This window comes from Lepidochelys kempii, chromosome 2, assembly GCF_965140265.1.
Source record: "Lepidochelys kempii isolate rLepKem1 chromosome 2, rLepKem1.hap2, whole genome shotgun sequence".
NCBI lineage: Eukaryota > Metazoa > Chordata > Testudines > Cheloniidae > Lepidochelys > Lepidochelys kempii.
In genome coordinates, this window is record NC_133257.1 from 37,491,790 (window position 1) to 37,504,531 (window position 12,742).

The window sequence follows — 12,742 nt, forward strand, 5'->3', positions numbered from 1 at the left end:
GTATGACATTTTGATGTAAAAAAAATTAACATTATACCATATCAATAAAATACATGTTAAATGGATTAAGAACTGGCTAACTGACAGATTTCATGAATGAAAAATATCTCTGAAAACAAGGCTATTTTTATTTAGGTATTTTAAATATGGATATAGATACCTGAGTTTGAACGCACTGGCCATAGTGTTAAAAGATTGAGACTAGCAGTGAGAATAAGGAGCAGGCAGAGATAGTTGTGCTGTTGATTCTTGTCAGATTATAAACACTTTGAAAACCTGAAGTCGCTGATTGATGGGATTCATTGAAACATACTCTTCTCTTGTGCCCACCAGGTAATTCCTGTTAACAAGAGCTGTCATCACAGAATGAGTGCAATGGCTTTCCAGCTTTTCACTCTGTGGACTGCTTTGTAAGAGAGGGAGTCTCTTATGGACTCAGACTCCCAACAACCCAGTGCCCTACCCCTGGTTTCTCAACATGTTTCACACTGTGGAACACCAGGCAGGGCTTGGCACAACACTGGATGTCCACAGACAACAGTGTGAGAACCACGCTACCAGAACAATCCATGTGCATACATGTGATTGGGATCCCAGGGGAGCCGCACTGAAGTTACTCAGTTAGGGTGAACTGCAAAGAATAGGGCAGACAATCCCCAAAGATGGTAGATATTCCAATATTTAGATTTACCAAACCAGCACAAAACAGCTTCTATAATACCTTACTGGTTACCCAGAAGCCAACAACACAGTTCCCTTAAAGCAATCATGCTTAGGCCTCCACCCAGACACCCAAGTCAAATATGATGAGGATTACTGAAAATCTTACTCATCATATAAGAAAGTTCTACCAATCCCAAAGGATTGGACACATTACCTCCCAGGTTAATGAATATTCCAGATCTTACCTAAATACATGCTTACAGCCAGTCCTTATTAACTAAACTAAGATTTATTAAAAAAGAAAAAGAGAGAGTAGTGGTTAAAAGATCAATATACATACAGACATCAGTATAGTCGTGACATCAGATTCATAGTAGAGATGGTGAGCTTTGTAGTTGCAAAGAGTTCTTTCAGAATTAGTTCACAGGTTATAGTCCAATATTCATATTCACAGTAATCCAGATAGGACTGGAGATCTCAGTCTTACGACTTACGCTTCCCTTACATGAAGCATCAAGCAGATCTGAGACAAAAAGGATCAGGACCCACGACATCTTTATACAGCGCCAAGCCTTCTTTTGATAGCTCGGAGTCCTTAGGTGAAGACAATAGGCAATTATGGAGACTTTGAAGTATTTCCTAAGCATCACCCGTAATTAGCTACAGGGATTAACATAAGGCAATTGCCTGTTTTCCACCATTTGCAGGTGATTTGCTATACATTTCAAAGAGAGGTGAATACAGTGATATCTCTATGTTTACAGTTCATTTAAACGTTAAGATTTCCTTTTGATCTCTGAATTAACAGAATACAGCATAGATAGGACTGTCTGATTACATTGTTAACCTCTAACAATATATATGTATGTAGTGGGGCAACTGCCCCACTCCTGGAGAAGAGGGGTTAAAAGCAGCTTTGGAGAGGGCTGCGGCTGGGAAGAGCTAGGTTGACTGGGGAAGCAGCCATAGCTGTGACCAGCCCAATCAGGGCTCAGCTCACTCTGATAAAAGGGCTGTGGGCCAGGAGCTGTGGGAGTCTCTCTCTAGCTCTGGAGAGAAGGTTACTGTGGATGGAGCATGATTTTCATGATTTTTGAACCTGTGGGGTTGGCAATTCTGCACCAAGCTTTATATACATATTAAAGTTCCATTTCAACAACTTCTTGTATGATACCTGGGATGCTGAATGTATGCTAGAGGAGGCACATAAATCTCCTTGGCACTAAATCATCCAGTGTGTCAAGGTCAAAATAACCTTCATCCAATTCCAAGGAACAAGCTCCCAACACCTCCGCCCTAGCAGGTTGTTCCCTGGAATTCTGTGCCTTCGCTGAAGATGCTTCTGGAATAATGTATCCGAGCACAAGGCTGGAAAGACTAGCACTGTCCAAGCCAAATCAAATCAGATCAGTGGAATGACTGGACCTTTTGGGAGCATATTATAGCAGAAGCCTTTGTCTTTTTTTAGCACCTTTCCTGCAGGGCGTGTGACTAGCCTGAGGAGATGGGGTTGCAGCGGGGTGGGGTGTTCTCTGAAGTCCATGGTGAAAGAGGTAGTTGTTTACTCACTTCCCTTGTAACCTTTGTTCTCTTATTTGGCCATCTCTGAATGACAATAGGGTAATCTGTAGAACCTTAACCTGCTTCTGAACATCGAGACAGGACTTTGCTTTCTGTACCTGAGTATCACTGGGAAACCAGCTGTAACAATAAAAGGACAGAGACGAAGCTTCCAGGATCACGAAGACCAGAGTTGCTCAAGAGGCATGTTGCGGACAGGGCAGGGTAGGAAGCTTGCGCTGCTGCTGTCCGTTCTGCATCTGTACTATGGATAAAGAGTAATGCTGCTCAACCAGTCACATCTCATGTGGCTCCTAGGGAAGGCTCATTATTATGCAATTTTTTTTCCCCACTAGGCTCTTAAAGCTCCACCTCTTGCCTAGTGGCATTGCCACCCAAACTACCACCCATGTTGCTGGTTCAGGCAATATAGAGGCTCAGATTCATTCCTGCTTTATTCCAGCACAAATCAGAGTGAACAGGACACCGTGCTTGAGGGGTTGCATTGTGGCTCAGGGGAGCTGGGGGGGAAGAGGTTGCAGCAGAAAGAGGTTGCCACCTTTTCTTCCCTCCTCCAGGAGGCTTACTGGAGACCAGTTCAGCCTGAAAACAAGGTGGTGCTGTTTGGGGAGTGGCCTTAACCAGGCAGCCAGGAATAGTGCAACCTGCCTGCACCTGCTCCTATTGAGTCCTAATGTAAAATAAAGCTGCCCTCTCTGGGCACAACCCATGAGGGAGTGGAAATGCAGCCTGTCTTTCCCTAGGGGTGAATTCCACTTGGGATGCAGGGGGCACAAATCTGATGCAGCAAATGCAATCTCTGAGCAGATCTGCCTGCCCAGTATTTCAAGACCACTATATCTCCCAGATCCTCCTGCCTCTGCTTAGAACAGCAATGAAAAGAACTCTAGGATTTTACAGTGATGATGCACGACAGTCAGGAAACCAGAGAGCTATGTGAGATCTGCAGTGGCAAATACCCACCAAGCTGCTAGGCAACTGGTCTAAATATTTTGTTAACACTTTGCTAAAAGTGTGTATTGAGGCCTTTCAATATGAAAATGTTTCCATCAAATCCCAGGCTATCAATTCAGTTCTATCCTAAAGCAGGAAATGCTTTTAGTTGTTCTTACATCTGCTGGTAACTGCTGTTCAATATGTGTGGGAGCCTTGGAAATAAAAGTGCTTTGTCCTTCAAGTGCTGCACCACCCGAGAGGGTTCCTTTTTGTAAAATGTGAGGCAGGGAGAATAATGTTGTTCGACTCCCCCTCTCCTTTTTCTTCCTGAGAGCAGGTGGAAATCTCACCCAAGTAGCCTCCTACATCAACAGCCAAGGGAGCAAAAACACTAACTGACTTCAAGACTGAGCGTCATAAGTTTATGGAGGGGATGGTATGATGAGACTGCCTGCAATGGCATGTAGCTGATCTGTGACTGCCAGCAGCAATATCTCCAGTGGCTGGTGAGGGGACACTAGATGGGGTGGGCTCTGACTTACGACAGAGAATTCTTTCCCAGGTGTCTAGCTAGTGGGTCTTGCCCACATGCTCAACGTCTAAATTGCACCATATTTAGGGTCAGGAAGCAATTTTCCCTAGGTCAGATTGGCAGAGACTTGGGGTTGTTTGCCTTCATCTGCAGCATGGGGCAGGGGTCACTTGCAGATTTAAACGAGTGTAAATGGAAGATTCTCTGTAACTTAAAGTCTTTAAATCATTATTTGAGGACTTCAGAAACTCAGACCCAGAGGTTATGGGTCTATTACAGGGGTGGGTGGGTGAGCTTGTGCAGGAGGTCAGACTGGATGATCATGATGGGCCCTTTTGACCTTAAAGACTATGAGTCTATCTGGCCATTAGGGCTGCTACAACTGACTATGTGGAATCTCCTGCTGCTGTTTCAAAAGCCCCCACAGTCTTATGGGGCCTAGATCTGGGGAGCTATCTACATTCCCCCCCCCCCTGCAATGAACCTGCTAGGGGTAGTAAAGAGCCCCATGTGGAAAAAAACAAGGGAGGGCTAGAGGATCAGAAATAGCCTGGGGGTGATGGCTGAGGAGACCTGTGTTGCCTCCTTTCTGAAGAAGCTAGTAATCTGAGGGCAGATGGAAGTGCTTCATCTCCCTCCAAAGGAGGAAAAGACAAATTGAAGGTGGCAAGGACAGCAGCTTAGCGCCCCCACCCCCTGTGAAAATGCAACAAACCAGCAGGATGGATGTGAAGAGGGAAACAGCCTAAGCTCCTCAAAGGGTAGTGAGCTTAGTGGCTGGTACAGTGATCCTGGTGTTGAGGGCTAAGCTCGCTGCTCCTGTATCTGCAGAGCTGAGAGCACCCCACCAACAATCCCTCTCGGCAGCTCTGGGTCTGTTGCTGTCAGAGAGGACAGATTGGGGATGGTTTACATATACACACTCTCCAGGATCCCTCATGCCTGGCTGAGGTGGGTGAATCCATCATGGACGGCTTGTCTTCCTTACAGAACTTTGCCTTGTTTGAACGCAGCAGTAAAGAATCAAGTTAGCTGACAGGATACTGACCATGACTTTTGGGACAATGTAGACAATGACAAGTTGTGTTCAGCACTGTCACCTAACCATGAGTAAAACCTGCATGTGTGGCAATAGCAAAGGGAGAGCTGTGCAAATAACCAATTTTGTGATTTAGTGGCTGAACCAAAAAATAGAAATTCCTTCCAGGTTAACCCGAAGTTAATGTTTTTCAAATTTTTGGTGAAAATAAAGTAAAAAAAAAAATTGTTTTGGGGTTGATCGACACATTTTGTTCAACCCAAAATGTTTTGGTTCTCAAGTTTTTACTTTCTATAAAATAACAAAATGGCTGTAAAATTCAAAAAGAAAAGTCACTGAATTAAAATCAAAATGTTTCCATTTGAAAATGTTGAAATAAAATGTTCTGATCTTTTTCAGTTGAAACAATTAGGCAAATTCTAAATGAATTTGTGAAATGAAATGTTTCAATCAATCTGAACATACCATTTTTTGGCCCCCAAAAAAATATTTCAGCTTTTTTCCCAGCTTTAGTCAAGGTGCTTTCTAAACACAAACCCCTGTGAAGCGAGGAAGTATTATTCATGTCTGCTGGTGAAAACCAGGATGAAGGTCTCTGGTCACAGAAAGTCTGCCAGGAGCGGGGAATGGTGGCACAAACTGCTTATAACTTCTCTTCTGCTGAGACAGTCCAGATCCATCTGCCACAACCTAGAAAGAGCATGGAGCTGGCCAGGGAGGGGCAGGACCATGTCATCTAGGAAGTGCATCAATTCCATGCATCTTTCTCGGGCATTCTGCCTGTGAGACTCTTGCGGCCCTAAAAGGGCATTGCAATGCTTCGTCGGAGTTGTAGTTCCATGCCTTATATGCCCATTTTCCTGTATGGGCTTGGATCTCTGACTGGCCCACATCTCCCATGATGAACCATGGCCAGGGAGTCCTGTGGGTACACTCCCACCAAGAGAGGAGAAAATGGTGCATCATGGAATATGTAATCCTACCAGGAACCCCAGCCTATAGATGAGAATAGGAATAAAGCACCTAAAACTACAGCCTCAATAAGGCACCACAGCACCATTTTGAATGCACCACTTTCTCTTTCAATGGAAACAAATTCAATAGAAAATTTCCAACTAGTCCTAGTTTTTGTTTATTTGTGTTCCTAAAAATATAGGGATACACCTATGGTAACCTAGAAAACAAAAGTGTATAAATATTCATGTCCATAATGCCCAGTAAATGTCTGAATGGAACTGACTATTTTATTTCATCCCTGTTCTTAGTGAATAAAATACAAAGGCAGTTGGCAGTGCTGGAGAATGGAGAACGTATCAAGTACAGCATGAAAGGTGGGGAAGTGGTATTAGTGAGACCATTAGTGGAACACTATGTCCATGTCTTGTGTCCACACTTCAAAAATGATGCTGACTAATTGGAAAGGGTTCAAGAAAGAGCTATAAGAATGATTCAAGGTCTGGAAAATATGCCTTTATAGTAGGAAACTTAAGGAACTGTCTATTTAGTTTACCCAAAAGGAAGTTAAGAGGTGACTTGTTCACCTCTGCAGTGAAAAGATTTGATAGTTGATGGCTTTTTAGCAGAAAAAGGCATAATGAGATCCATAGGCTGGAAGCTGAAGCTACATATATTCCAACTAAAAATAACCATTAGAATTAGCCATTGGAACAGCTTACCTAGGAATATGGTAGATTTCCCATCACTTGATGCCTTTAAATCAAGACTGCATGTTTTTCTAAAAGATATGCTATAACTCGAACAAAAATTATGGACTTGATGGAGGAATTATTGGGGGAAATTCTATGGCCTGTGTTATGCAAAAGGTCAGACTAGATGATAATAATGGTCCCTTCTAGGCTTAATCTCCGAAACAATGAGCAGTGGCAATGTCAGCTTCTGGAATTATGCTACACCTATATGGGTCTTTTATTACTTAACAAGTTACCATAGTTTAGTATTTCTAAACAATTTTTTATCTTCATATTGGATAATGTCCCTATTTCTTTTGACTGCTGACAAAGTCACAAGAAACCCTTCAAAATGAAACCAAAAGACTTGCACTCAAAAAAGTAGTTTTGCAGCACTATTGTTTGTTTCTAAACTGGTCAGAACAGTTGCCAACTTATGCTTAAAAGGTAGAGTTAAAAAACACCAGAGGAGGAGTTTGTGCTATGTACATGTACAGTACTACTGCTGCTCAGAGTCCACTGTCTTCAAATTAGACTCAGGAGGCAAGGAAAACACTTGCGTGGAGTTTCAATCTTCACCATACTGCTAGGTCCTACAGTGTACATCACCTCCTCTTCATGTACCCCTGGAGGCAAGCTGATCTCCTTGGTAAGGTTTGTGTAGTTGTATTCCTTCCCTCGTAGGGTCCTACGCTCCTCCTCATGTTCAGCTGACACTTTAACCTTCCCATCTTTCACCTTCACTGTAACTTCCTCTGGGTCAAACCCCTTAACATCCATCAGAGCTAAAAGCTTATGGTCATGGCGTGAGTTCAACATCCTATTAACTCTTCTTCGAATGCTGTAATAAAAAAAATAAAACAAGAAATTTAGGTCACCAAAAATAAAAAGTCATCCATTCATCCAGACCACCTTAGAAGCTTTGGTCAAATTTTTGAAATTCCTGTTGCTGAGGTCCTCTCCCTTAGCTACTTTCATTAATAATCAGAAATTTATCCCTAGGAAGTATCAAAGTGATTCTTTGTTGTGGGTAAGAGCTGAGATTACTTAATTCAGACATCTGTGCCTGGGACCTGCTTTGAAATCATACCAAGAGGTATATAATAATGTCAATAATAAAAAATCCCATATTTTCAATATTTACAAGTAAAATATTGTATTGTCAAATATGGATTTGAAGTAGCTTTATCTAGACCTTCAACCACATTTGAGGAGTTGATCTAGGAGTAAGCCGGAACAAAAGGTTCAATTTCTAAGATATCTAATTTTGACTGAAAAAGACGTTGATAAGGAAACAACCAAGATGAAAAGATGGGAGAGAGATTTGGACAAATAAATTGATCCGGATGAGTGGGTCTCTGTGGGAAATGGGATAAACATCTTCAATTTGTGCAGCACATAAAGAATTTTTAAATAAATTACTGTATGGATGGCATTTGACTCCAGTTAAGATCCATCATATGTTTTCTACTACAGAGGCACTCCGTTGGAAGGCTGTGGGGAAAGAGGAATGTGCTTGTACATATGGTGGTTGTATGCAGAATTTAGATGGTTTTGGGAGGAAATTATTAAAGACAAAATGCTGCCTTCCTGGAGATCCCCTGACTTGGTTACTTAATACTCCACTAAAGGATCTATACTTTAAACCGAATGACAAATTAATTTCTTATTGTTAGCAGCTAACTTTGTATGCCACATTATTACAAATGTGACACCCCCCCACCCCGGAATTGTGGTATCGAAAAATATGGACTATCTTTGTAATAGAAAATCTCAAGTATGTACGCAAGAGGAGCACTAAAAAGAGGATAGGTATTTAGAAATTTGGTCACCCTTTCTAGCATACTCAAGAGAGGTGGGCTCCCCACCCAGCAAGACAAAATCTTTACCAGGTTATTTGAATAAGTAATAATATGATGTAGTATTGTTAACATTTTAGTGTAACATTGCCTTAATAAAAAGTTTCAAAAAAATTTTAAAAAACGGAGTTAAGATTAATTTTGTATACAGCATGGAATAAGAACACATTTATTTGATGACAAAGTAAATCCAAGTGTAAGGTCTATTCTCATATATTAATGGAGATAGGTTCATATTTTGATGCACACTACTTGTGGAATTGGCTACACCATCAATGAACAAATATCCATGTCCTTCAGTAATCGAGGGTTTGTGTGCTTTTTGGATGAGACAACTGTGAAGGTGAAGAGTTCTGTCACCCTAAACACACAACAGCCAGCCCTCCCCATTAGCCAATAGACACCAGTGCACATCCACTTAACAAATCATCCTAAATTGTCAAATGAATGGTTATAACTAATTACATTTTCAAGTGAGAAATTGTTAAATGTGATCTATACATGAGACACACTCTTCAGGCATGCACACACAAAATTAAATGTCTCCTGTGCAGAGCTAGGATGGTGGCTGATTGGACCATTAAAATAACAATTTACAATGTGAAATGACACTAATCAACCAAAAACATGACTCTCATTCAAACCATTTACAAAATATCCAATAGAAGGTCCCAGTCTCAACTGTAACAAACTGAATGGGACATAAGATACCAAATTCAATAGATTGTGTGATGTCAGAGTATATAGGACAATAAACGATAAACTGGACACAGCAAGTCAGATGAGTTTAGCAGTTTATTACCAGTGTAGCCCAGCTCCAGGAATATTATTCCTATTCTACAAAACTAAGATGATTCAATTTAGCACAACATTTAGAAATCTATTTTTCTTCCTTTGTGAGTTCATGAATTCTGTGCTGCTGCCTCCTTGGACTTTCTCATCAATCACTTAAGGAGACTTAATCTTAGGTGAATAAATGTTGTGGAAAAGGAGTGATATGATTGGAAACTTACAGCATCCATATGAGTTTCAGTGTTCTTTGAGAGAGGATGATATTTGATTTTTCTAGACCAAAAAAATTCTTCTCTCATGTGGTGACTATAGTCAGAGCAGTGCAAGCAGATGCATAATGAAAATGTAACCAATTTCAGAAACAGGGTGGCAAGGATTACACTATGGACCTGATACTCGGGCAAAACTCTCTTCAATTTTGAAGTCATTGGCCCAGATCCTGGAGCCCTCAATCTGTTTTTACTCAGGCAAAACTTCACCGGGTTTTGCATGAGTTGCAACTTCAAAATTTGATGTTATGCATCAAATTCTGACTCAAATTCAGCTGGTGAAAATCCAGAGTATCTTCATGTTCTTCCACCTCCTCCTGCAGCCTTTGGCATATGATGTGCAGCGGGGCTGTGACTGCACTCCAGCTATTCTAAAGTGGAGGAGCTGTTACAATGGAGAGAATGTAAAGCAGTCCCGAGGCTGCTCTCACTCCTCCTAGGGTTAGTGTAAAACCCAACCAGGGACCAAGGATCACTATACAGCTCCCCGGGGCTTCCCTCTCCTCCAGCTCTGTCGCATTCCGTGGAGCCTGAGCGCAGCAGAGAATATAAGCCAATATTCAAACCTCTGTGTGTACTGGCAGCATCACATTTTTAACTGGCAAAAATCAAAACCTCACCTCCAAGCACAATATTTAACAGAAGTTTAAATTTTGAGTAGGGGAAAAACTGCAGGTAAATAAGATATATTCAAATAATTTATTAATTAAAACCTACCAAAGTCCCCACCTCTTAATGAATATGCTTCTGTCTCTCTGGCAAAGGATTTCTTACCCCTTCTTGTTTCACAAAAAGAAAAGGAGTACTTGTGGCACCTTAGAGACTAACCAATTTATTTGAGCATGAGCTTTCGTGAGCTACAGCTCACTTCATCGGATGCATACCGTGGAAACTGCAGCAGACTTTATATATACACAGAGAATATGAAACAATACCTCCTCCCACCCCACTGTCCTGCTGGTAATAGCTTATCTAAAGTGATCACCAGGTGGGCCATTTCCAGCACAAATCCAGGTTTTCTCACCCTCCACCCCCCCCCCCCACAGATTCACTCTCCTGCTGGTGATAGCCCATCCAAAGTGACAACTCTTTACACAATGTGCATGATAATAAAGTTGGGCCATTTCCTGCACAAATCCAGGTTCTCTCACCCCCTCACCCCCCTCCCAAAAACCAGACACACAAACTCACTATCCTGCTGGTAATAGCTCATCCAAAGTGACCATTCTCCCTATAATGTGCATAATTAAGGTGGGCCATTTCCAGCACAAATCCAGGTTTTCTCACATCCCCCCCCCACCCCCATACACACACAAACTCACTCTCCTGCTGGTAAAACCCCTTCAAAACTGACCACTCTCCAAGTTTAAATCCAAGTTAAACCAGAACATCTGGGGGGGGGGTAGGAAAAAACAAGAGGAAATAGGCTACCTTGCATAATGACTTAGCCACTCCCAGTCTCTATTTAAGCCTAAATTAATAGTATCCAATTTGCAAATGATTGCTCATTAACCTTTAACTCAAATGGCAAGTTTATCATTTATCACAGCTTCTCATTTAGAACTGGATTCTGATTTCCTTTATGCCAGTGTAAATCTGGAGCGCCATTGAATTCAATTTCATAATAAATAATACCCAACTCTTAATAGATTGAGTTACTCTGGGTTTAAAGTAAGATCGGAATCTGGCCCAAGACTAGATCTATGTATTCTCATTTACTTTTACACATAGTCTGACATTTAATTTGTTGCCTTAAATATTTTTAAATGATATCCTATTTCTTTTCCATAGGAAGACTACAATATTTAACACTCAGGCACTGTTTATATAATTATCTCCATACCTTCTAGACAATGACATTACCATTTTTTTCAAACTCTTACAGTTCCTACATTTCCCTGAAATTGAGCTTTGTCTATTATCCTGTTTACCCATTTCAACTTTACTCAAAACTCAGCTGTCAAATTCCTTTAATTCAATTTAAAGAGTCCTACTGGCTATAGAAGGCTAATAAATAAGCTCATTTACCTGTCCAGTTCTCGCTCTGCCTCCAGTTTTGCTTTAATGGCTTTCTTCTCCCAAACTGTGAGGCATGATGGTGGATGACAATGTGGATGTATAGCACACAGGCAATGTGGATACGGGTGTACTTCACACTCACAGTGTGGATGCAGGTGTATATCACACAGGCAGTGTGGATGCAGGAGTGTATTGCATAGGTAATGTGGATGCATGTCCATCAGCCTTATCTGTCTCCTTATTTCTCTATCTGCCTTTCTCAAATCTCGCTTGGCATCTTCCAAAAAGCGACAGCACAAAGACATCTTAAAGCTTTAAACCATATTAGCGTACGAGTACAACTTTTGATAACTTGCACTCGTGTGAGAAAAAATTGTCTTGCAAGCTCTGGCCAGAAGTTAGTTTTAAAAAACAAACTGCAGATGCTTTAGCTATATTCCAGCAGTCATTTTATGACATCAGCAGCCTGCAAATGTGTCACAATCCTGCAGTTGGCATGGGAACTGCAATCAGTGGCTGTCTCCCAGAAAGTTATTAAATGCAAAACACTACATGGATTAAACACTCTGGTTGGTATTTCATACTCACACAAGTTAGTCAGTTCAACATTTTGGACAATTTATGGATTCCCCAGCAAGTGTAACTTGGCCCCATTGTACATACATATTATTTTGTGTCACTCTATATGGTGTCCGCTTATACTGTTTGCTCTAATAGAGTATTTTCTCACTCGTAAAGTTTCAATCACAGTATTGCATTAATATAGTTATTCACATTTATTTCCTCTTTTTTAAAATACAACATATGAACCAAAGCTGGGAGAATGTGCACAGGTGTTTTCAGCCCTTATATAGGCAAAATACTCTGTGGATCAAATCCTGAAGTCTTTATTCACTTTTTAACTCAGACTTTACTCAATCCCCGGTGGGGTTAGATGTGCTACCTGAAGCCTGCTGTTGACCACAAATATTTATAGCAGGAGATGGCACATTTTTTTGTAGTTTTTTTACAGCTGTTTTTAATGTTTTGTTTTGTTTTCGTGCTTGCTGGTTTTGTTTTGTTTTGGCCTGCTTGCTGCTATGTTAGGAGAGTGGGAGCATTTTAAGGCTTTGTAGCTTTTTTGCTTTTTTAAACTTGTTTTTGTTTTTTTTACTCGCCCTGCCAATTTTGTGGCATGTTGTTTGAACCATTTAACAGCCATGGTTATAGTTTGCAATATTTTACATTTTAAGGTTACATTTTTTGCCTTAGCCTTACGGACTTTATTTTATGTTTTTCCCCACTATATTCTTAAAATTTATATGGACCTTTTTTGCTAGCAACCCAGCATATTCATACCGTATTACACTCTGTGGGGATTTGCA

The 12,742-nt window shown here is 41.0% G+C and overlaps 1 protein-coding gene across 1 annotated transcript; it reads right to left on the minus strand.

Moving 5' to 3' along the window:
• Window positions 1-6,943: 6,943 nt before the first annotated feature.
• Window positions 6,944-11,683, minus strand: ODF1 (outer dense fiber of sperm tails 1). The gene is made up of 2 exons (XM_073329318.1): window positions 11,388-11,683; window positions 6,944-7,280 (listed from the first exon to the last, which is right to left on the minus strand). The coding sequence occupies exons 1-2, from the start codon at window positions 11,681-11,683 to the stop codon at window positions 6,965-6,967; spliced, it is 612 nt and encodes a 203-aa protein (XP_073185419.1). The 3' UTR covers window positions 6,944-6,964.
• Window positions 11,684-12,742: the final 1,059 nt, after the last annotated feature.